Genomic DNA, 25,445 nt, shown 5'->3' on the forward strand with positions numbered 1-25,445 from the left:
AGCACTCATGTGGCGCCGGTACTGAGCATGACTTTTCAGATGACCCTTTACCAGTCATCATGTTGCATGCATCATATACATATGTTTACTCATGTTTATGTACTGGGCGTTAGCGCTCACGTCCTAGTTGTTATCTTGGACACGCATTCCACGGGGCAGGTCGCAGGATGGACGGAGCCGGTAGCTCGAGGCAGGATTAGGGAGCCAGAGCTTTTCAGGGGATTTTATACAGCATGATTTGTTTAGCTGTATAAATGTTTTAGACAGTTTATTTTAAGCAATTCAATATGGTTGTATCACTACAGATTTAAGCTTGGATATGTTTTACTAAGCTGTTATGTAAAGTATGGATTATATTTCCGCACGTTTTTACTCTGTTTAAGAATTTTGTTATATTAAGTTTAATGCATGCTATTAGTTGCCAGTTAGTAGGTGATTCCATGCAGGGTCACTACATTTTTGGTATCAGAGCATGCATAGATTTTGGAAATTAGTACTTGGGATTTACTCTAGTCTTAAGTAATTATTGCGCATTTGAGATTTTAATGTGCAATTCTTTTCAGGATATGGCTGACGAGAGTCACGGTAGTGTTGGCCAGGGAGGTGGTCATCATCATCGTCGTCATCGCCAGCAGGATGATCGACATCGTCCCCATGAGAGTAGACGTCGTTACTCTATCAATAAGTTCATGCAAGTAGGACCGAAACTCTTGGTGGGAGGCGAGAATCCTGAACAGGCAAGAGGTTGGATGTCTAAGCTCGAGAGTTCTTTTTGAGCTTTCGAGTGCACTGAGGATCAGAAGCTGGAAGTTCTAGAATTTGTTCTAGAAGATAGAGCACGCTTATGGTGGGATGTCAAGGCTACTCAGGCACGTACTGAGAGAGGATAGGTGACTTGGGGGGATTTCTGTCAGCAGTTTCAGAAACTATATTTTCCTCCAGATGTTCGTCAGACACGATCTATGGAGTTGCTAACTCTGAGGCAAGGATCAATGACTATTGATCAATATCAGCAACGATTTCTTGATCTGCTACCTTTTAGTCCTCATATCAATGACAGTGATGCGTCCAAGTATGATATCTTTCTGCAAGGCCTGAATCAAGATATCTACTCACAAGTTGTCGTATGTGATAATCCGACATCTTATGAGACTTTGGTGAACCGTTGCCGTCAAGTGGAGAACAGCAATAGACGTGCTCTATTGATGATGTCAGGACAGCCTAGTGGATCTCTTGGGCCTAGGGCTCAATCTATTGTGCAATCTGGACCTATGTCTTCTTCTACTCCTACTACTTCGTTTGGTTCTCGTGGTTCACGAGGTACTTTCCATTTCGAGAAGAAGAAGAAGAAGGAGGAATTTTGCAGCCACTGTGGTGGGATGTAACGACCCACTGTATCAAGACGTGTCATTTCAGCGTGCTTATGTCCTCACTCACACGCACCCTGAGAAACTTCTCAGGGGGTCACCCATCCTATAATTGCCCCAAGTCAAGCACACTTAACTTTGGAGTTCTTATGTGATGAGCTTCCGAAAAGAAGATGCACCTTTTTGATATGAATAGTACATATGAAATCTTTTAAGCTCTCCTCAACAATGTAGTCCCATACCTACAAAGTCTCAGAATCCCTCTCATTCCGGCACGGGATCGGTTCATTCATGTCTTCCTCCGCCTAGAAGCCTACCAGGAGCCGCTCATTGTCCGTGCAACCTCTTGGCACCGGCGATCACTCCCTACCTTTTCAGCCCCGGGCGTCACATGCCCACCAGCTTCCACTTGGTTCGTCCCCGAACCATACCGTACTAAGAGAGGTCGGCTCTGATACCATTTGTAACGACCCACTGTATCAAGACGTGTCATTTCAGCGTGCTTATGTCCTCACTCAGACGCACCCTGAGAAACTTTCCAGGGGGTCACCCATCCTATAATTGCCCCAAGTCAAGCACACTTAACTTTGGAGTTCTTATGTGATAAGCTTCCGAAAAAAAGATGCACCTTCTTGACATGAATAGTACATATGAAATCTTTTAAGCCCTCCTCAACCATGTAGTCTCATACCTACAAAGTCTCAGAATCCCTCTCATTCCGGCACGGGATCGGTTCATTCATGTCTCCCTCCGCCTAGAAGCCTACAAGGAGCCGCTCATTGTCCGTGCAACCTCTTGGCACCGGCGATCACTCCCTGCCTCTTCAGCCCCAGGCGTCACATGGGAAGCATCCTGCAGCTTCATGTAGGAAAGCTACTGGTGCTTGTTATATTTGTGGTGAGCAGGGACATCTGCGGAGAGATTGTCCTCAGCATATGGGTTCTGCTAGTGGATCGGGATCACAGGTTGGATCTCAGGTTTTTACTTTTCCACGTCAGCAGACAGCACCACAGAGTTCTTCTGGTTACCATCCACAGACTCAAGGGCAGGTATTTGCTCTGTCTCATGAGCAGGCTACGGAGGGAAGCGATCGCATGTTGGCAGGTACCTTTCTGTTATGTGGTATTCCTGCACTTGTCTTAATTGATACTGGAGCGTCGCATTCCTTTATTTCTAGTCGTTTTGTTAAGAGACATTGATTACTTTATGTATCATTAGATATGGATTTAGTTGTATCTACTCCGCTGGAGCAGGAGGTAGTAACTAAGCGTCTAGTGATGGGTTGTCTTCTAGAGTTTTAGTATAATGTGTTATCGGCTAATCTGATATTATTAGCGATGGAAGATTTTGATTGTATTTTGGGAATAGATATGCTGACTTTGCATCACGCTACTGTGGATTGTTATCAGCGTCTGGTACAGTTTCATCCGGATGAGGGTGATAGATAGTACTTTTATGGTGAGGGTGCGCGACCTCCGATGCCACTTACATCGGCTCTGAAGGCATGTCATGTCTTGGAGTCAGGTGGGGAGGGCTACCTCATTTATGCAGTTGATATGTCCACGAGTAGTCCGGGTATCGATCAGCTACCGGTTGTCAGCGAGTTTTCTGATGTATTTCCTGATGTGATTCCTGGTTTTCTTCCGGTTCGAGAAGTTGAATTTGGTATTGATCTAGTACCAGGAACTACGCCTATATCTCGAGCGCCTTATCGTCTGGCACCATCAGAGATGAGGGAATTGAAACAGCAGTTGCAGGATCTGCTTGATAAGGGATATATTCGTCCGAGTGTTTCTCCGTGGGGAGCACCTGTGTTATTTGTCAAGAAGAAGGATGGATCGATGTGATTATGTATTGATTACAGGCAGCTGAATTGTGTTACCATCAAGAATAAGTATCCTTTGCCACGAATTGATGATCAGTTTGATCAATTACAGGGTACTTCTGTTTACTCCAAGATAGATCTGAGATCGGGATACCACCAGATGCGGGTACGAGACTCAGATATTTCTACGACTGCTTTTAGGACCAGATACGGGCATTATGAATTTTTGGTGATGTCATTCGGTTTGACGAATGCACCGGCAGTCTTTATGAATCTGATGAATCAGGTATTTCGAGAATATCTGGATAGATTTGTCATCTTCTTCATTGATGATATTCTTGTCTATTCTCATGACGAGGATGAGCATGCACAGCATCTGAGAATTGTTTTGCAGACGTTACGAGATAAGCAGCTGTATGCGAAATTGATCAAGTGTGAATTCTGGCTTGATCGGGTAGTGTTTCTCGGTCATGTGATTTCTAGTGAAGGAATATCTGTTGATCCAAGTAAGAAAGAGGCAGTGCTGAACTGGTCTCGTCCGACGACGGTTGCTGAGATTCGTAGTTTCTTGGGTCTAGCGGGTTATTACCATCGGTTCATCGAGAATTTTTCACAGTTGGCCAGGTCTTTGACACAGCTTACATGGAAAGATGTTGCCTTCATATGGTCATCGGATTGTGAGGAGTCATTTCACGAGCTGCGTAGATGTCTTACTACTGCACATGTGCTAGCTCTACCTTCTGGATCAGGAGGTTATGTTGTCTATACTGATGTCTCTGGTCAGGGGTTGGGATGTGTTCTGACATAGCATGGACATGTTATTGCCTATGCTTCTCGACAGTTGAAGACACATGAGAATAATTATCCAGTACATGATCTCGAGTTAGCCGCCATTGTATTTGCACTCAAGATTTGGAGGCATTATCTTTATGGCGAGAAATTTGAGATATTCACAGATCACAAGAGTTTGAAGTATTTATTCACTCGGGCGGAGTTGAATATGCGACAGAGATGCTGGATGGATCTTTTGAAGGATTATGATTGTGAAATCAAATATCATCCAGGTTCTGCTAATCTTACTGCTGATGCCTTGAGTCGGCAGGTGAGATTTTCTGCACTTCAGATTAGTGAAGTATCTCATATGATTCAAGAGTGTTGTTCATTGATTTTTACGCTCAAGCACAAGAAAGGGAGGAATGGGATTCGATTGTATACTATTCTATCTGAGCCGACATTGTATTCTCAGATCAGAGATGCTCAGATATCTGATGTTAAGACTCAGCGTTTGGCACGTCTAGCCAATGGAGCTAATACATCTGGATTCCAATATCGGGCAGATGGTTTATTATGCTTATCGAATCGAGTGGTTGGGCCTGATGTTGCGGAGCTCAGGAATGATATTCTTTCTCAAGCTGACAGGAGTCGATTGTCTATTCATCCTGGAAGTATGAAAATATATAAGGACTTGCGAACTAGATTCTGGTGGAAAGGGATGAAGCGGAGTGTATATAAATTTGTTTCAAGATGTTTGGTTTGTCAACAGGTCAAGGCTGAATACCGAAGACCAGGTGGATTACTGCAGAATCTTGAGATTCCCGAATGGAAGTGGGAGCACGTGACTATGGATTTTGTTACCCACTTGCCTATGACTTCATGTCAGTGTGATGCTATCTGGGTCGTTTTTGACCGTTTGACAAAATCAGCACATTTCATTTCTTACAACCAGGAGTATTCTTATGATCGCATGGCACGCTTATACATCCAGGAGATAGTGCGATTATATGGGATTCCAGTGAGCATAGTCAGTGATAGAGACCCGCGATTTACCTCACGTTTTGGGGTAGTTTTCAGCAGGCATTGGGTACCACTCTGAGTTTGAGCACTGCGTATCATCCAGAGACTGAAGGACAGTCAGAGCGGACAATTCGTACGTTGGAGTATATGCTACGTTCTTCTGTCATGGACTTTGGTTTATCTTGGCAGGATCAATTACCTTTGATCGAATTTGCCTACAATAACAGTTATCATCGTAGTATCATATGGCACCTTTCGAGGCATTGTATGGTCGACGGTGTCGTACTCTGTTATTTTGGGATGAATTTGGAGAATGACAAGTCGAGGGTCCTGAGTTGTTGCAGCAGATTGTAGACAAGGTAGATTTGATCAAGCGGAGGATCAAAACTGCTCAAGATAGACAAGTCAGTTGTGCTAATATTCATCGCAGGTCATTGCAGTTTGAGCCTGGTGAATATGTGTTCTTGCGAGTATCACCTTTCAGGAAGGTGATAAGATTCGGTGTGAAAGGCAAGTTGTCACCTCGTGTCATTGGACCTTTCCAGATACTGGAGAAGATTGGAGATGTTGCTTACCGTTTGGCGTTACCGCCATCTCTTTCCAGTATACATAATGTTTTTCATGTGTCGTTACTTCGACAGTATATAGCTGATGAATCACATGTGATTCAGTCTTCTGAAGTTCAGCTAGAGCCAGATATGTCGTATGTTGAAGGACCACTCCCTATTCTAGACAGGAAGGAGAAAGTTCTTCGAAACAAGACTATACCACTTGTGATGGTACAGTAGCAGCGCCGAGGCGTTGAGGAAGCAACTTGAGAAATCGAGAGCCATATGCGAGCAGAACATCCTGAGTTGTTTGTTTTGTAGTTTTGATTACCATGTAAAGATGTAATTACCGTTTGTTGTAATAAAATATGGTTTTCTGTTTCATATTGTTATCTTAATTTGTCTTTAGATTTTATTTCGCGGACGAAATATCTAAAAGCGGGGAGAATGTAGTAACCCAGATTCCATTTTAAGATAATAATATGTTAAACATGATTAAGGGTTACTAATTAAACAAGTCAAGATCAAGAACACATGGTTGAGCATCAAGAGCTTGGCCGTGTGTGTGTGGATTTGGCACTAGGGCTCGGGCGTGGAGTTGGATTTAGCTCGGGCATGGAGCTTGGTTTGAGCTCGGATGTTTCCTTGGGGCTCGGGTCGGTCATGATGAACCAAGGGAGGGTTCGGACACAAGGGGCTGGGTCAAGGAAAAGCATGCCAAAATCAGTGCATGTATAAGCCGAGCTGTTAGGAGAGGTGTTCAGAAAAGTGAAGTGCAAGGCCAAAGTAGTGTTCAAAAAAGTGAAGTGCAAGGCCAAGGTAGTGTTCGGTCATGGGAAGAGCACATTGTGTTCAGGTCGGGAATGAACACGTGTCTTAACCAAAATCAGTGCATGTATAAGCCGAGCTGTTAGGAGAGGTTTCAAGCATTCAAGTGATGAGATGCTTAGTGTCCTTCCAGATGTCAAGGTCTCGTGCATTTCAGTGACACCTGTCCCAGTTCAAAATCTATAAATAGGAGCTGGGAGTTCGGTTATTTACACATCACTTCCATCTCACTTCATATTTCTGCTCGGGAAGGAAGAGCTCGGGGTCGGACCAAGAGGCCAGGTCGGGTCCGGTCGGGTCGGGCTTGAGAACAGGTCGGGTCGGGAGTTGACCTAGGACAGCTAGGGGTTGTCTTTTTTCCAGCTTAGTTCAGACTTCGGTGTTAGGTACATACACATTGACTGAGATTGCCAGCGAGTATACATGTTTATATGTTGTATTTATTTGGCATTATTATGTGGCATGATGTATGTTTTACCGTTTTATATATTCATATATCATGTGCACATACACGTTGAGTCTATACCTTGTTATACCTGATTATAGAGCCGCTCAGCTCTATACTCGATAGTCTGTCACTGAGAGTACCGCGACGGTGGGGACATGTATGTCTGACTACTCTGGTGTACTAGACGAGTGTGATTGCACACAAAAGTTGATCCGTGCGGTGGCAGCACTCATGTGGCGCCGGTACTGAGCATGACTTTTCAGATGACCCTTTACCAGTCATCATGTTGCATGCATCATATACATATGTTTACTCATGTTTATGTACTGGGCGTTAGCGCTCACGTCCTAGTTGTTATCTTGGATACCCATTCCACGAGGCAGGTCGCAGGATGGACGGAGCCGGTAGCTCGAGGCAGGATTAGGGATCCAGAGCTTTTCAGGGGATTTTATACAGCATGATTTGTTTAGCTGTATAAATGTTTTAGACAATTTATTTTAAGCATTTCAATATGGTTGTATCACTACAGATTTAAGCTTGGATATGTTTTACTAAGTTGTTATGTAAAGCATGGATTATATGTCCGCACATTTTTACTCTGTTTAAGAATTTTGCTGTATTAAGTTTAATGCATGCTATTAGTTACCAATTAGTAGGTGATTTCATGCAGGGTCAATACATCTCAAGTATCTATACCAAAGATAAAGTTGACAATATACAATATAAAACTTTGCTTTTGGTTAATACTTTATATATGTATATATATATATATAGTGAAGTTTTCAGCGGCCCAACAAATTCTTGCACACTTCATCCCCGATCACTAAAAACCCGGTGGTGGGTTTTAATTATTTTTTATTTTGATTTTTCGCACCAATAAAGCCCCCCACCGAGTTTTAGTGGTCAGACATGAAGTAGGGAGACATTGTTGGGCAGCAGAGGTATATATATATATATATAGTTTCTTTCAAATGTCCACCTATCATGCCCACTACCATGTCCATCAATGATGTGGCACTATTCTATTGAATGTGATAAAGATGTGATAAATTATAGGTCCAATAGAATAGTGCCACATCATTGGTGGGCATGGTAGTGGGCATTTAAAAGAAACTATATATATATATATATACATATATATATATATATAAAAAAATTTGTTCCCCTGCACTCTGTGATCGACCATTCAAACCCGATAGTGGGTTTTAGTGGTGCAAAAATATAAAAAAAAACCACTAAAACTCGGTATCGGTTTTAATGGTCGCACACAAATTTTCTGCACTCTAAGATGCAAGGGATGATGTACTATCAAATTACGATGATACTATGTATTATTAATAAATCGAATTTTACAAGTTTAATTAATAACAATAAATAAATATATATATATATATAGGTATATATCCCTCGTATAACAAAATTTTGATCTCCTACACCCTAGAGTGCAGAGAATCTGTGAACGACCACTAAAATCCGGTAGTGAGTTTTAATGGTGCAAAAAAATAAATAAAAATAAAAAACCACTAAAACCCGGGTTTTAGTGGTCGCTCACAAATTTCTTGCAGATCCATTCTGCATCCGGAGACACTGAGCTTGGCAATCACACAGTACTTAATGCCAAGGGCAACTTTCACTGGAGTTTCCGGATCAACTATGGGTTTTCGACCATGTTTTTCAGTCGATTTCACTGGGGTGCGAGGAACAAAGCTTTCGCGCGAGGTCTTTAACAAGCATGTTGCCCTCTACTGTGAAGGCCCTCATGAGAAGGAGGTTAGGAATGTATGCTAGGGAAGATGGGTTTTGGATTGGGTATGCAATTCCCCCTCCAGTCCTAGAACAAATGCAAGTGTGGTAGCTAGCTAGGTTGATATATATAGTTTTTTTTATAGCATGTGTGTCACACCAGCAGCAAGCAACAGATGAGAAATGAGTAAAACCGAAGAAATTGCAAATATTGGATTAAGATCTATTGACCATTAAGATAATAAAAATGAAAAATGTGCCATGCATATACGAAAATACATTAACATATCATTGAATCACATGCACGAGTGGTTAATTCTTCGAAGGTGTCGTTTGATGTCTTTAGACATCGTGTAACCCGCCAAGCCCTTTGAGACAAAACAAGGCAAACTCACATATATTATTTGTTTTTCAATTTACAAATACAATATTAAATTATAGTATCATGTAACAAGAAAATTCACAACGTAAAATGACAAAATATATACCATCGGAGGGACAGCTCATCGTGGGAATCAATTCAAATGCATCAACGTTATATAGCCGGCCCATCATTCAAATGATTTTGTAACACAAATCTGCATATTTCCTCATTTTTTTTCCAGTCTTTTTTTCCTGTATCGAATTAAACATATATATACCAAAAAAATGTCAACACCTCCAGCACCCTTTCTTCCTTCCAACTTAATCCCCGACGAGGCGAATCCGCCATGGATGAACAAAGGAGACAACGCGTGGCAGCTCACGGCCGCTACCCTCGTAGGCCTACAAAGTGTGCCGGGGCTTATAATCTTGTATGGTGGCGCTGTCAAGAAAAAATGGGCCGTAAACTCGGCTTTCATGGCTTTATACGCTTTCGCTTGCGTTCTGCTTTGTTGGGTATGCTGGGGATACCGGCTTTCCTTCGGTGACAAGATGATACCTATCTGGGGTAGGATCAATGTGGCCTTGTCTCAGCATTATCTGCTTGGACAGGCTTTTAGTGGGAAGTTCCCCAACGCCACCATGGTGTATTTTCAGTTCGTTTTCGCGGCTATAACGTTGATTCTGATAGCTGGTGCTGTGTTGGGGAGGATGAACTTCTACGCCTGGATGCTGTTCGTTCCTCTGTGGCTAACGTTTTCTTACACGATCGGGGCGTACACGATTTGGTCGCTAGATGGTTGGTTGGCTGTTGCTGGGATGATAGACTACTCGGGTGGTTATGTTATCCATCTGTCATCTGGTGTTGCTGGTTTCACTGCTGCATACTGGGTGAGTACTCTGTTTTTTCACCGCGTGGTTCGACGGATTTTGAAAGTTCGGTTACACACACGGTTACACGTTTATTCAGGTGGGTCCTCGACTGACGAAAGACAGAGAAAGATTCCCCCCAAACAACATCCTGTTGATGCTGGCAGGGGCAGGGCTGCTGTGGATGGGGTGGACAGGTTTCAATGGGGGAGACCCTTATGCAGCTAGCATTGATGCATCTTTGGCTGTTATAAACACTCACATATGTGCTGCAACTAGTCTGCTGACTTGGCTCATGCTCGACATCGTGTTCTTCGGTAAAGCGTCGGTCATCGGTGCAGTTCAAGGCATGATCACTGGCTTGGTTTGCATCACCCCTGCTGCAGGTACCAAAGTGTTTTGATTCTCTGTATTCTATAATTTTATGAGTGGAATAATAGTTAATTGGGTGTTACTTAAAAATATACCCTTTTTTTTTTTTTACATTTTCTTGGTGTAGGAGTGGTGCATGGATGGGCGGCCATAATAATGGGGATATGCTCCGGCTCGATCCCTTGGTTCACCATGATGGTGGTGCACAAGAAATCCGTGCTTCTCCAGAAAGTCGACGACACCATGGCGGTGTTTCACACGCACGCGGTGGCGGGGTGCCTGGGAGGGATACTCACCGGCCTCTTCGCCGACCCAAAACTATGCAATCTCTTCTATGCAAAGTATGCCAAGTATGTAGGCTTGTTCTATGGCCTTCACAATGGAGACTACCACCACGGATTTAGACAGATTGGACTTCAACTCGTCGGCGTGGTCTTTGTCGTCGGGGTTAATATCTTGACGACCAGCTTGATATGCTTGGTGGTGCGACTTATCGTGCCTCTGAGAATGAGCGAGGAGGATATGGAGATCGGGGACGAGGCTGCTCACGGTGAAGAAGCTTATGCCATATGGGGGCAGGGGGATAGGAATGAGAATTCGCGGTTTTCGGCATATAACGACGTCGAAATCGGGTCTTCTAAAGCTAAAGGTCAGGTTGAGATGTCTTGAAGAAAGGGAGTTGTGAGGTTCATGCAAAGTTGGAATGAACCAAGGGATCGAATAAGATGTGCTTTTGGTCTTTAGCATATATATTTGTAATGTTTTTGAATGGACGTGAAAAACAAGTCTCTAATGTTACATTTTATTGTACCAATAACGTTGCCTTGTGTTAGGAATTGCAACTAACGAAATAAATGTTTGTTTAATTTCTTTAAGAAAAGAAAAGAACCAGTTGCTTTAGACAATTTTTATTTGGAATCTATCCTAAAAATTATACATGAGTACGAGAGTTCTTTTTTTTTTTTTAATATAAAACAAAACACTCAGTCAATATGTGAGAAACTCACACGTCAATTTTGTGATACAAATATCATATCTGATTTGACTTATGAAAAATTATTACTTTTTATACTATGAGTATTATTTTTTTTCGTTATAAATATAGATATGATCGACCTATCTAGCGGATATTGATCTGTGCGACCGTCTCAAAAGAGACCTGCTATTTTGATAGACGTCCATATAAAACCAAAAAATGGTGGATGAGTTACACAAAAAATCATATAAAATCGTCTTAATTCTTACGGTTCAATTTTGTTACGTAAAAATTCTATCTTATTCAATTCATTAAAAAAATAATATTTTTATGTAAAAAAAATATTACTTATTATTTTAAATATGAATTTAGTCGACTCATTCTTATCAAATGACGTATTTGATGACTTATAATTTATCTCCGTTCACGATTTAAGACGATTTCTCAGTTTCCAGACTATGACTTACCCGAACCAAAAACAAAAAACAAAACAAAAAGCGCAAACAAAAAGCGTGGTCCTTTAAGGAGCAAAAGCGCACGATCTCCGTCGATTTTCCTTGCAGAGCTCTCACAATTCGGCCATGGCGAATGCATCAACTTCAACGCCTGCATCGCCACCATCGACCAAGGGAAGGTGGGATAACCTATCTACGCACGCGTCGCGCATATTTTTCTTCCTCATCATTCTTCAGGTCCCGCTTTTCAGGTCACAACTACACTCTTCTCCATTTCATATTCATCCCAATTCGTAGTTACCCGTTGGAATAATGAATTTTATGTTCCAATTTATTGGAAAGGGTCGTCCTTTTTTGGCCGATGTTTCAAAGTCTTTGGAATTTTAGTTTGATTGGTGCTGATGTGATGGTGGAAGAAGATACCTCGTGAATTGATCTGTTGATCTATTATATTTTATCGGAATCTCGGGATTTCTCCCTTTGGTCCGTTTATAATTCAGTATGCTAGGATGGCGCCTGATAGTGTTGGTTCAATATAACAAATGCTAGGCATGTGATTGAATTCAAGTGAGTTGCTTGTGCTAAGATTTTATGCTTTGGTTCTGTTTCCTAGTTGCAAATTATCTGCACGGGTTGGAACTTCTTTTTTGTTTATGGTACAGCTTGATTGAATCATGAGTTATTGCAGCATAAACCTATTTCATTTAAATTTATTGTCTTCTTGATACCTGTATATTGATCTAGTGTTGAAATTTGTTGCCATGACTTCATCTCTGTGAATTTGCAGTTAGATGCATTTTTTTTGTGTAATTTAATCACCGGTATTCGGTAACGATCTTTTTGTCGCCCTTTATGTAACTGGTTTCTTTTTCCCATCTCCTACACACTCTCAGGGTTCAATGTAGATCTGGCATGTGTACGACACCTCTTCATGTCACATCTTCACAGTTGGTGGCTAGCGAAGTCTTTCCACTTCCAGTGATAAAGGGCCTTCTTTATCCTGGAGCCATCGTAAATGGTCTCATCAGTAACATGACTGTGCCAAGCTGGAATAATCTGCTAAACTTCTACAACTTGACTGACATAAAAGAGGCCTCTGCAGTAACTGATCTGCAGCGATTGGAGGTTTGGCTTTGGCTTCTCTTCTCCCACATCTCTATCATTTCTTCTATCATAGCTTCATGTGATTGGGAGTTCTTTATCTATTCCTAGTAAAATAATGTACACGCGTTGCGTGTGCACAGTAACAATCAACATGATTTTACGAGAGAAGTTATATTTTAGATGAGATAAGTTATATATAGTGGGATGAATGCACAATAACAATCAACATGATTTTATGAGAGAAGTTATATTTAGTAGGGGGATTGGATAGTTGTGAAAAAAAAAATGAGAAAAGAGGGGTAAAATGGGAAAGAAAAAATGGTGTACTCAAGAAACGATTTTTATAACATGCTCAACTATTATAAAATAGTAGAGATATATTAAATTGAACATGCTTCCATGGGAACAAAAATGACTTTTCTATCCTACACTTCATCATTATTATCAGACATTAGGCATTATATATGTAGTAGATAAGATTCATAGACATCATTCTTCACAATTTACCAATATTGTTACTGTTGTAAATTTTCAAAGGAGAGCCCTCACTATGTGGTCTCTAAATGTGCTCTTCCTTTAGGGTCGTGGGATTTGAAATATTCAACTCGTATTCTGTGAAGTTGAATTGTTTCTTGTTTTGCTAGTAAATTGGTTACTAAAAAGCAACCATTTCAGTGATTGAAAATTTTACTTCTCCTTTTCCCCATTGCGATTTGCTTTTCTTGAAAGATTGTTCTAATCGCTGGATCAGGTTCTTGCGGGAAGTTACTTCAGTGTTGCTGGTTCACTGGTTGGTGTTATAAAACCAGGAAGGATGAGTATGTTTGGAACACTTCTTATTGTGTGGGGTCTTGTTAAGGAAGGGATTCTTGGAAAGCAAGCTAGCACGGATCCGACAAAGGCTGTATTTGTGTACCCAACAATGTTAATAGCCTTGGTTTGTGCTTTCTTGTCTGTCAAATATGATTTGAAGAAGGCAGTGAGAAGTGCCCCACCTCGACCTGTTGTTAAGCCTCTGAAGAGCTCTTCAAAATCCAAGTTGAAATGATCTAGAGATGCAACATGTAGGCAACAGTGGGATACTCTCTCTCTTAATGAAGGGTCAAATCTGGCTACCCAGATTCCCTCAAGATGCCTCGAACCAATCAAGGTCGTGTTTGCCAGGTGCTTGCTAACTGAGTATCTTGTCTTGTGACGATTTTATAGTATTTATTTTCTTCCTTTTCTAGCTTATCTATCACTATCATTGAATGTATCGGTTGCTGACTTCTACTTTCTCCGAGTTTGCAAATTTGTTACTTGATTGTTTTTATGCCAATTTAGGAAGGAAGTATGTCATACCAGAAACAAATTTATGTGTGATCCTGGGGAAATTTTTTATACTTGGCCGTCCACTTTGGTATTGACATAGGAAATTCAACACAAGCCTTTTATTCTTCTGCCACTCGTGTCATAAGCTTGTACTATCCCTTTATTGGAATTTTCAGAGGTTCGATCTGACCATGATCAGAGAAATTCACTCACGAACTAACGAATATTATTTGATGTCACATATCTTTATGTTAGTTTATAACTGTGAGGTATTAAATTTTGTGGCTTTTGGTTACGCGATCACACATAGAAATAACTAGTCGTGTGTCATCCTGGAAACTTGGGGACCATATCTGCTTCTATTTTTAGGGGAACAACATTCAAGCCATGATCTTTAACATAGAAGAAAATTAAGAATTAAATTTTGTACTTTATTAGAATCAAGACAAGACCATTCTAGCATTTGGACCCCACCGATTATAATGCAAAAACAATATTCCTGAAATGCACCTACTACCCTAAAGCAGGTCAAAAGCTTTGATGCCATCTTCTGGCCTCTTTTGTTGTTCTTTAGCTTGGAAACCTCTGTATTATGGCCCCTGTCAGCAATATATATATTGCAAATGAAATCAACAACTCCTCAACATATTATCGTTAAGATGGCTAGTTTGAGTAGGTCTGCAAGATCATTTAGAAGGCAAGGTTCCTCAGGATTAGTGTGGGATGATGATGAGCTAGCAGGTGGATTTTATCAATTTGTGCAGACAGAAGGGAAGTTGGGTGAACTAAGGCACTGTCATAGTCTCGGTGGTGACGGTGGCGGTGCGACTCTGGTGGATCAAGGTGGTTTAAAGGCAGCACCACACGTTTACAACCGTAGTGTATCCGCTCCAATCACACACCCAAGACTGCCTAAATTTGTTAGAAAAATTGTACTTGCAGGGTTCTTTGGAAAACCTCCCAAGTCTGGAGAGCATGCCAAGTGAGATTTTTTATTAGTTTTTTTTTTTAAACAAAAAAAGTAATTTAAAACTCGACGTATAATTGATGACGGGCATGAGAGGGCTATGTGTTTTTTTTTTTTTTTGACAGGTAAATTGTAAGTTTTATTAAGAACTAGTAGAGTCTTTTGTTTCTTTTAATTTTCTTTTTTGTTGGTATTTTATTTAACTGCAAAAAAGGGTATCATAGTCTGTCGTATAAAACTTGTCGAGTACGGTTTACCTTACTAGTGTAGTTTGCAATCTATTGCGTTAATTTGAGAGTTTACCCAGTGCGCACTGAAAGGTAGCGGTTGCTGGTTCTCACGTCATAATAATCTTTAAAAAAATATCTTGTATGATTGGATTTGTTGCAACTGCGTGATGATGATATTAGATTTTACCAATACCTGAAATTCGTTCCAAGTCGTGAGCTAATTAAACTGATTAATACTAATCATTTAGTACTTGTATTATTAAAAAATTTATTTATAATAGTTATAAAACCCGGAATACATAATATCTAACAAAAACCTTATAATCGGTGCGATCAAGTGGTTCGTAATTAATACCTCGGTAGATTTTTTTTTGAAACGGATTACTTAATTATATATAGAATAAAAAATTACTCTCTCTTTTTTGATTATATAGTTTTTTTTTATACATATTAAGAAAAATAATTGAAAAAACAAATTTCGTACAAACTTCTTATTTTATCCCTATTTAATGTATTCAAAAAAATGATTGCATAATTTTCAAAGTGTAGTGAATAGGAGTATATTAGTAAATGATTATAAAAAAATATTAGTAAATATGATATATGTCTATATATTTGGAACAAAAAATATATATATATAACCTATATTATTAGGACGGGGGAGTAATTCTTTTTAATATGTGAGATGGTCTTACCAGAACTTTTGTGATCAATAACAAATTTTTTTTTTACATCAAAAAACAATTTTGTGCTCAATAACAATATAGACTATATATTGGTGTATGGATTCAATACAAAAATAGCGCTATCAACATATAAAATAAAATTTCATTAACTACAAAAATTTATAAAACTCTGGTAAGCTTGCATGTGCTTAAATTTTTTTAAACAGTAATCATTCATTAATTTGAAGGAGTAAAAGTCATGATATACAATCTCCAATAACCAATTGGGCAAAATATTACCACTAGATCAGTCTTAAACAGTAAACAAACATTAGTATTCAAAGAAGTGGAGGATATTGAACAAGCTTGCGCCTAGGGGTGTAATCGAGTCAAGTCGAGTAGCACACTACTCGAGCTTGAGCTCGTCTATATCTCGAACTTCGATTAGTAGCACTACAAAACCGAAGCACTTCGAACACTTCAAAGTGTTTTAGAAACTCAGACTCTAAACTCAGAAGTATGAGTATGCAAGAGGAAAGAAGAGAATCAGAAATGAGCGAGTTGGAATGAATGCAGATGAGGTCTATTTATAGACGTTGGAAGGCTGCCTCGGACAGTCGCACCGCTTCACTGCACACATGGCCGAGGAGACGCAATGGTTCGGTCTGAAGAGACGCACCCGTTCAGTCGAAATGACGCACTGGTTCGGACCAAAAGGTCGCGTCCGTTTGTGAAAAGTTGCACTGTTTCGGGCTGAATGGTTGCACTGATTCGGAAGCAAAAATAAAATATTTAATTGATTTTTGTCCAAAAAAATTTATATCATGTTAAAGCCCAGCCCACGCCCATGTCCGGTCCGTGCCGAGCCGGCCGGCCGGTCGGACGGACGGCGGCGCGCGTGTGGCTAATGGTTCGAACCTAGCATAGTCTAGGTCTGCTCCCTTAAACAAACATGGGTACCCCTTGGGACCCCAACTCATTGTCTCAATTTAGGCTATATATGTAGACATTTATTGCCACATTTTACCAATGTGGGACTATGAGCATCAATGTCTCATTCACCATCTTTATTCCAACAACAATTGTCAAACAATTTTTCCAACAATCCCCCACATGAATGTGATTTATGCGAATATGTATGCATATGCTAAAACAGAGTTTCTTACGAAAAATTATTGCATGGAGAGAGGTAGCTTGCGGCTTTGAACCTTCCTTAGTGAAATACTATCGGATTTACTAGGCTGCCTAGTGAACGTGATGTCTTGAACTATTCAGTTGTTGATGTAAACCAAGACAACAGTATTCACACAATAATTTTTCACACACTTTATTTGTTCTCACGGTTTTGTCCGTTTTGGCCCTGGACAACATCTTGGATTCTTAAGTGTTTCATTGAAGCGGCCCGTCTTCACACTTAAATAGGTGACCTCCTATTATATGAGTATCCTGTCATACTCTATTTCTTATAAAAATATAGGAATCATTAAAAGTTTGTTAAAATTTAACATCACTACTTGCACAGGTTGCACTTTTATCCTAGGAATGAGAATAGAACGAAGTTCTAAGCGCACACGAACATTCATAACTTGATTTTCCCATTGAACCAAGATCTTGGGATCTCCAATCTACAAGGTTGGGTTTCCGCTATGAATTATCCTTTAATTTTGTAGGTTTTAATCACATTCCTCTTGATAAGCAGTTTACTTGATCTCTTCCTAAACCTTTTGTCAACGGATCCGCTAAGTTATCTTTTCAACTGCGATAACCTCATTTGAGATCAACTGCCTAATGGTATTATGTCTTCGACGTATGTGTCTTGACTTACCATTATACATACTACTTTGTGCCCTACCTATAGCCGACTGACTATCGCAATGTATCATTATTGCTGGCACTGGTTTTGTCCAACACGGAATATCTTCTAGGAAATTACGAAGCCATTCCGCTTCTTCTCCTGCTTTGTCTAAGGCTATGAATTCCGATTTCATAGTTGAACGAGCTATACATGTTTGTTTAGAGGAGTTCCACGGCACTGCTCCTCCACCGATGGTTAACACATATCCACTTGTGGACTTGGAGTCTTTTGTGTCAGAAATCCAATTTGCATCACAATATCCTTCAAGTACAGAAGGATGTGTTGCATAATGTAATCCATAGTCCATTGAATACTTTAAGTATTTAAATACTCTTTCCAATGCTTTCCAATGATCATGACTAGGATTACTTGTGAATCTACTCAATTTATTTATTGAGTAAGCAATATCAGGACGAACACAATTTGTAATATACATTAAACTTCTAATAATCCTTGCATATTGCTGTTGAGATACGGGTTCACCATGATTTTTAGATAAATGTAAATTTAAATCTACGGGTGATCTAACCGGCGTAACATCATACGCATTGAATTTCCTAAGTACTTTCTCAATATAATGAGATTGTATTAGGGTAATTCCTTCAGACGTTTTTTCAATCTTAATTCCTAAGATAATGTCTGCTTTTCCCATATCTTTCATGTCAAAATGTTTTGTCAACATTTTCTTAATAGTCATGATGACATCATGGCTACTTCCCATAACAAGCATGTCGTCTACATATAGACAAACAATTACATATGAGTTAGGTGTGCTCTTTATATAAACACATATATCACACTCGTTAATCTTGAATCCATTTGACATCATTGTTTTGTCAAACTTTTCATGCCATTGTTTAGGAGCTTGTTTTAGCCCATACAATGATTTAACGAGTTTGCACACTTTCTTTTCTTGACCAGGAGCTATAAAACCTTCAGGTTGTTCCATATATATTTCTTCTTCCAACTCACCATTTAAAAATACCGTCTTTACATCCATTTGATGAATTTCGAGATTATTTAAAGCTAAAATTGCTATAAGTGCTCGAATAGACGTTATTCTTGTAACAGGTGAATATGTATTGAAGAAATCCAACCCTTATTTTTGTCTAAATCCTTTACCCACTAACCTTGCTTTGTATTTTTCAACAGATCCATCAGCTTTGTATTTTCTTTTTAGGATCCATTTGCATCCTAAAGGTTTGCTTCCTGGTGGAAGATCTACTAATTCCCAAGTATGATTTTGCATGATGGAATCTATTTCGCTGTTTATGGCCTCTTTCCAAAGCGGGGCGTCAGGACTAAATAACGCTTCGCTTAAGGTCCTTGGATCATTTTCTATTGCATAACTAAGAAAATCAGGACCAAAAGTTTTAGCTATCTTAGCTCTCTTACTACGCCTTGGTTCTTCACTTTCATGAGTTTCCTCATTAGTAGATTCATGAATTCTTTTGGAAGAGCTCTTTTCTTTTCCTTCTTTACAAGGAAAGACGTTCTCAAAAAATGCAGCATTCCTCGATTCAATAATGGTATTTTCATGTATATCAGGAATCACTGACTTGTGCACTAGGAATCTATATGCACTACTGTTGTTTGCATATCCAATGAAGATGCAATATACAGTCTTAGGTCCAATCTTCACTTGTTTTGGCTTTGGTATTTCTACTTTCGCCAAACACCCCCACACTTTCAAGTATTTGTATGAGGGCTTATGTCCTTTCCACAATTCGTAAGGAGTTTCATTCTTCTTTTTATATGAAATTTTGTTAAGAATATGATTTGCCGAAAGGATTGCTTCCCCCCACAAGTTTTGGGGTAATCCAGAACTTATTAGCATGGCATTCATAATCTCCTTAAGAGTACGGTTTTTCCTTTCCGCAACACCATTAGATTGTGGTGAATAAGGAGCAGTTGTTTGATGAAAAATGCCAGATTCATTGCAAAATTCTTCAAAAGGAGCAACATATTCACCTCCTCTATCACTACGAATTTTCTTGATTCGTTTGCCTAATTGATTTTCAACTTTATTCTTATATGTCTTAAATGCTTCAAGAGCTTCATCTTTGCTTCTTAAAAGAAACACATAACAGAATCGTGTGCAATCATCTATGAATGTAATAAAGTACTTTTTCCCACCTCTAGTTTGTACAAACTTTAAATCACAAACATCAGTGTGAATTAGTTCTAGAGGTATTGTACTTCTTTCCACTGTATGAAAATGTACTTTAGTTAATTTAACTTCAACACATACTTCACATTTGTAGTTTGAATCAATCTTAGTTCTTGGAATAAGATTTAATTTTCCAAGTTTTCTCAAAGTATTGAAGTTAACATGTCCTAATCTAGTATGCTATAAATTAAAACATTCAACCAAATAATTCAAAGCATTAACTTTATTACTTTCAAACTCGCGAAGTACAGTCATTACATTCATCTTTAACAGTCCCTTTTCTATATATCCTTTTCCTAGGAACTGTCTATTTTTCATGATTACAACTTTGTCGGCTTCAAACACTATTCTAAATCCGGCCTTGACCAGTCTAGATCCCGATACAAGATTCTTTCTTATGTCCGAAACATGGAGGACATCGATGGGAGTAAGCTCATTTCCCGAAGTCATCTTGATCACCACTTTGCCTAAACCAACGATGTTGGAAGTTGCATTGTTACTCATATAGAGTTGTCTTCCACTTATAGGAGTATACTTCGAGAATAACTCCTTGTCAGCACAAACATGTCGTGTTGCTCCAGTGTCGATATACCATTCTCTAGGATGATCAACCATGTTAGCCTCGAAGACTACTGCTGATAGATCTATTTCAGACAAGTCAATAGGCACATATTTGTGTTGAACAACATTTGCTCGATACTGATTGTCCTTCTTTGGTAAGCGACAATCCTTGGCCTTGTGGCTGAATGGTTGCACAGATTCTTGGGAGGCAGCTTCTGCAATTTACTTGCCCATTGAGATCTTGGGGGGGTGGATGACGACTTGGCGAAAGAGATTCAATCTTGTCTGGGATCTTCGGCCTTCTTGTTTGTCAAGCACGTCCGTAGAAGTGCTAATGGAGTGGCTCACTACTTAGCCCAGGAGGGCTCTTAACTCTTTGTCTAGTTTCGAATTTACTTGTGAGAGTGTACCTTCTTGGTTTGTAAACTTTGCTTTTAGGGAGTTCGTCCCTCTTTAATTTAATGTTGTTTATCTAAAAAAAAAAAGATTTCGTGCTTAATTTAAAATTAAATAAATAGTAATGAGCATATGCATAGGTTGAGTTCAACTTACTCGTGTCTGTCATGTTCGGAAAACTTCGATGCAACCACAAAAGTTCAACTTTTTAATAGGGATATTTGATTTGACTCTTGAAAAGTATGTTTTCACTGTAAAAGTGTTAATTGCGTATTTTTTTAAGGGAAATGCTATATGTACATAGAAGGTTACACGTTGGGTTACACACTTCACATGAATTTACCAAATTATCCCTCCATTTTATTTGAAAAAATTCTTTCCAAAATACATCAAGGATATTTATGTAATGTCAAGTGTAACGTGTAACCCAACGTGTAACTTTTCGTGTACATGTAACATTACCTTTTTTTAATATATATTGATTTACATAAAAAAAACATTTGATCCAAAAAAAAATTAATTATTATTATTTAACCTATTTTATTATTTATTTAACCTTAAAAAATAAAAATAAAAATGGAAAGTTGCGGGCGGTACTAAAATTTGGACACAAACTAGGTAGGAGCGCACTTTTTATGGTCCAAATTTCTACTCGAGTCTTTACAGTCCGATCACAGATGAATCCAAGGGCTCAAATTCATCCACGATGCCCACCGATTCGCCTTTGATTAATCCAACACGTTATGGCTCAGAAGGCTTCCACGCTACCGCCTCCACATCCGTCCGATCGAGAAACGATCCGACGGCCACTGTAACGTCGGCCCTTCTCATCTTCTTCCCTATATGCTCTTATTGGAAACATTAATGTCCCGCTCTTTTCGCTCTGACAACTAAATATCTATTTCTCTAAATTCTCCAGCTTTCTCTCTCTACGACATTTTGGTTTCTCTCTCTACATTCTATATTTCATTCTTTTTTATTTGGCTTAGTGTGAGGGGAAGGGAGATGATGCAAGAGCAAGCTACGAGTTCTATTGCGGCCAACTCCTTGCCTTCGAGTAGCGAGAGATCGTCTAGCTCTGCTCTTAATGTTGAAGTCAAAGAAGGTTTTTTTATCCTGTTTAATCTTTAGAATACCATGTTTACTGGTTCTAAAAATCTTTACTTGGAATGACCCTCTTGTCAAGATTGCGTCTTTTATATTTCTTACTATTTTGGGAAAGGATTTTTGTACGTTTGTGTCTTCTTCATCGGCTGACTGCAGATCATGAGCTGAATTGTCTTGAAAAGTTGTTATCTTGTGTAGATATCACCTCCATTTCTGACTAATGCGTGCAGATTCTTTAGTTTCTTAAATATGTTGTACTTCTGGTTTTAGGAGGGATTCAGATTCAGACAAAATTCTTATGCTGGTTCTGAGAATCTGAAACCTGTGATTATTGTCATATTTGAAAAACTGGCGCTGCAAAGAGATGTTTTACTTTTATATTCTTGCATATTGTACGGTCTATAAATATTTTGTGGAACTTGATGAAGGAATGGAGAGCGATGATGAATTAAGAAGAGTGCCCGAAATGGGTGGCGAGGCAGTTGGTCTGATGGCTTCCGGTGGTTCAGTTGGCGGACAGGTTCAGCAATCAACAAGCGGTTCAAGAAGGAGAGGAAGAAGTCCAGCTGACAAAGAGAACAAGAGGTTAAAAAGGTGGTTGAATGCTGATTAAGGCCTATCTTATCCAATCAAATATTGTCATTTCATCACTGATCCCCCACTTAAATATTTGAACCCAACGTTGAGTTAGCATCAATTATTTGTGATCATTGATTGTCAGTAAGGATAGGAATGCCTTTTGTGATTTTTGCTCGATTTTCCTAGGTTGTTGAGGAACCGAGTATCAGCTCAGCAAGCAAGGGAGAGGAAGAAGGCACACTTGATTGACTTGGAGGGAAGGGTGAAAGAGTTGGAGACTAAGAATGCTGAACTTGAAGAAAGGCTTTCCACTTTGCAAAATGAGAACCAAATGCTTAGACAGGTTCATTTTCATATAGGCACTCGTGTTCTGAAATTCTTGCATTTTATTATTGTGTAATAAATAAGGTATGTGTTGCTGCTTGATATTTGTTACAGTCAAGAGTATTTTTACTCATTCTCTGCTAGAATCATGATGGTTTTGAAATTTAGGTTGCTTGCAGTTTACATGTGCTTTATATGATTGCATGGAGTAATAAGGGATGTTTCTGGATTCACTTGATTGTAATTTTTCCTTTTTGTAGTTATTCAATGTTTTGTGTTAAGACTTCATGCGTGCTACGTTAAACCTTAAGCTTTAGAACAGTACCCAAACCTAAATAACTAGTATTATAGGTGGGATGATCTCCCAAACTCGTTGGACACTCCACAATTTCTTGTGGAGCCCTTACTTGATCGTAACATTCCCTACACCTTGAGGCCCATGATGGCCCACTCTAGACTCTGCTTCAAACGTATAATGTGAGCATGAGCCACATTATTAATAGTAAACCGATGAAGGTTCTTTTTCTTATCATTCCTTTCATTGTGGTGATTCTCAATGAGAACACCTTTACTAGGTCAGGAAAAGCCGAAAGGAGAGTGTATACACAATAGATTAATCATACAGGTTTAAGAGTTTCTCGAACTGCATGGTCACCCCACAATTTTTTGTAGAAATGTGGATCATTGCATACTACATGTGTTTTTGTCTACATGGCTAAAATATCATGACAACTATAGCTGGCCTCGACGAGATTTAAGTTTGTATGTCATTTGTGGTGGACTTTATAATTTGCTTTTACCTTTCTATGTTTTTCAACTGATAGCTAGGTTGGTAGGTCTCTTGATTATGTAGATAATACAGTTATTTAATCATGGGGAGATTATCACCTTGTCCCAGATAACTTGCACGTGTACTCTCTTCAAACATCCACGCTTTGAGTTCTTGTAAGACTATCACGTGTAACTATTAATGGCATTCTACTCTTTCAAATCTGAGAGTTAAGCTATACTGTAGCAATTTCAAGTTTTCTTCAATTCCGAGTAAAACACCTCAAAGTTGGCCTCCTTCAACAACCATTGGTGAACTTTGAGGAAGAGGATATATTTCTTGAAGTTTTTTCCCCTCATTGAAAGCATTCCCTCTCCAGTACAATGAACACACTAGTCTTTCAAGGATTTGCTTTCCTTGATAGCATTCTGTGATCAACGATGGAAGTTCAAAGAAAATATATGTTTGCCCAAAAAATATCTTTAGAGCCCATTCATCCCTAAAGCAAGGTACTGGATTTTATTTGTATCATGAAATGATGGTTTTGAATCCCATGGACCGGCTGTCTCAATCTCATATCAGCGTCTGACTGTATACAATTGGTAACCATGTATTGTTGATTGATGTCTATAATATGTTGTATTGATCATACATGTAATGACAACAAATACAAGGAAAGTTTCGATCTTGATTTTTACGCGAAGCTCGTAAATGTTTTTGCTACAGATACTTAAGAATACAACTGCGGCCGGCTCGCAGGAAGGCAGAAAGTAGATTGTTCTTCAGATCTTCAAGAAAAGAGATCAAGTGCCATTACAATTTTTCTTTCTCACTTGATGATGGTTTTAATGTAGTGTGGAGATGGAAGAGGAAATGAAATGATTTAGGAAATGTTTGCCTAATTTGCTTGTTTTTTCTGACTTGTAATGCTGTAATCCAAATTTTCTCTAATGTTTATTATATATATTTCTCATGAAATATCTGAAAATGTTGTGTTAGTGACACTTTCTAAATCTGGGTTCAGCGTTGCAGGGGAATTAAAATAAATTTTCTTTTAGGAATTTAACATCAAATTTAATAGGATGGAATTGCACATGTCGTGTGTTGTTTTACTCATTTTGCACATGGAGAGAATTTACTCGTTTTGTGCTTTTTTTTTTTTTTTCTTTTTTTCTTTTTTTTAATCTATACATCAACATTGAATTGCTATAAATATGAGACATGTTGAATTGCTATAAATATGAGACTAATGGGTGTTGGGTATGCCCAAGTAATAGCAAGTCTTCTATTAAATTATTTCATTGATGTTTATACGAACGTGATATGAGTTACTTGACTCATATCTGTCATAAAACGTAATATTTTTTTATGAGTTTAGTTGATTAAGAAATCAATAATTATCTGGAACTAATAATCATCTACTTATTTCATCTCGGTTTGTATCTTTCAGAAATATTGAAAGAGTGTTAGTAAAAAAATATGCTTTTGTAGAAATGATTAAATTTATAAATTATAAGAAAACGAAAAAGAATCAAATGTTGATAGTGTTCGGAAACAAAAGTGAAAAACTAAAAATCAAGTTAGGTAGTGTTTGATAAATAAGTGATTACAATGATTTTAGTTTTGATTTTTTTTATTAGAATCACTTTTGGAGAATCATAATCATCATATGACTAATTTTTGAATTTTAATTAAATTAAGCATAAGTTAACACATAATTTGAGTTTAAAGAACACATAAGATTGTTTTTTTAAGTCAAAATTTGATGATTTTTTTAATGATTGCAAACAATCTCTTAGTATAAAATCATTAATCATA

The 25,445-nt window shown here is 38.7% G+C and overlaps 3 protein-coding genes across 4 annotated transcripts; all 3 read left to right on the plus strand.

Moving 5' to 3' along the window:
* The first annotated feature begins 9,126 nt into the window (after nt 1-9,126).
* Nucleotides 9,127-10,895, plus strand: LOC140872242 (ammonium transporter 2 member 5-like). Its single transcript, XM_073275052.1, has 3 exons — nt 9,127-9,807; nt 9,887-10,172; nt 10,286-10,895. The coding sequence occupies exons 1-3, from the start codon at nt 9,202-9,204 to the stop codon at nt 10,825-10,827; spliced, it is 1,434 nt and encodes a 477-aa protein (XP_073131153.1). The 5' UTR covers nt 9,127-9,201; the 3' UTR covers nt 10,828-10,895.
* Nucleotides 10,896-11,613: 718 nt separating this feature from the next.
* LOC140871750 (uncharacterized) lies at nt 11,614-14,005 on the plus strand. 2 transcript variants are annotated; one of them, XM_073274431.1, is made up of 3 exons: nt 11,614-11,840; nt 12,483-12,714; nt 13,445-14,005. In XM_073274431.1, exons 1-3 carry the CDS (start codon nt 11,716-11,718, stop codon nt 13,739-13,741), a joined length of 654 nt encoding a protein of 217 aa, XP_073130532.1. In that variant the 5' UTR covers nt 11,614-11,715; the 3' UTR covers nt 13,742-14,005. The 2 variants fall into 2 exon arrangements, with proteins under 2 accessions (XP_073130532.1, XP_073130533.1); XM_073274432.1 differs by having other exon boundaries at nt 12,495-12,714.
* A 7,626-nt stretch (nt 14,006-21,631) lies between these two features.
* LOC140872100 (transcription factor HY5) lies at nt 21,632-24,615 on the plus strand. Its single transcript, XM_073274844.1, has 4 exons — nt 21,632-21,953; nt 22,384-22,549; nt 22,721-22,877; nt 24,354-24,615. The coding sequence occupies exons 1-4, from the start codon at nt 21,854-21,856 to the stop codon at nt 24,399-24,401; spliced, it is 471 nt and encodes a 156-aa protein (XP_073130945.1). The 5' UTR covers nt 21,632-21,853; the 3' UTR covers nt 24,402-24,615.
* Nucleotides 24,616-25,445: the final 830 nt, after the last annotated feature.

Source organism: Henckelia pumila, unplaced genomic scaffold (genome assembly GCF_033568475.1).
Source record: "Henckelia pumila isolate YLH828 unplaced genomic scaffold, ASM3356847v2 CTG_461:::fragment_3, whole genome shotgun sequence".
NCBI classification, from domain to species: domain Eukaryota; kingdom Viridiplantae; phylum Streptophyta; class Magnoliopsida; order Lamiales; family Gesneriaceae; genus Henckelia; species Henckelia pumila.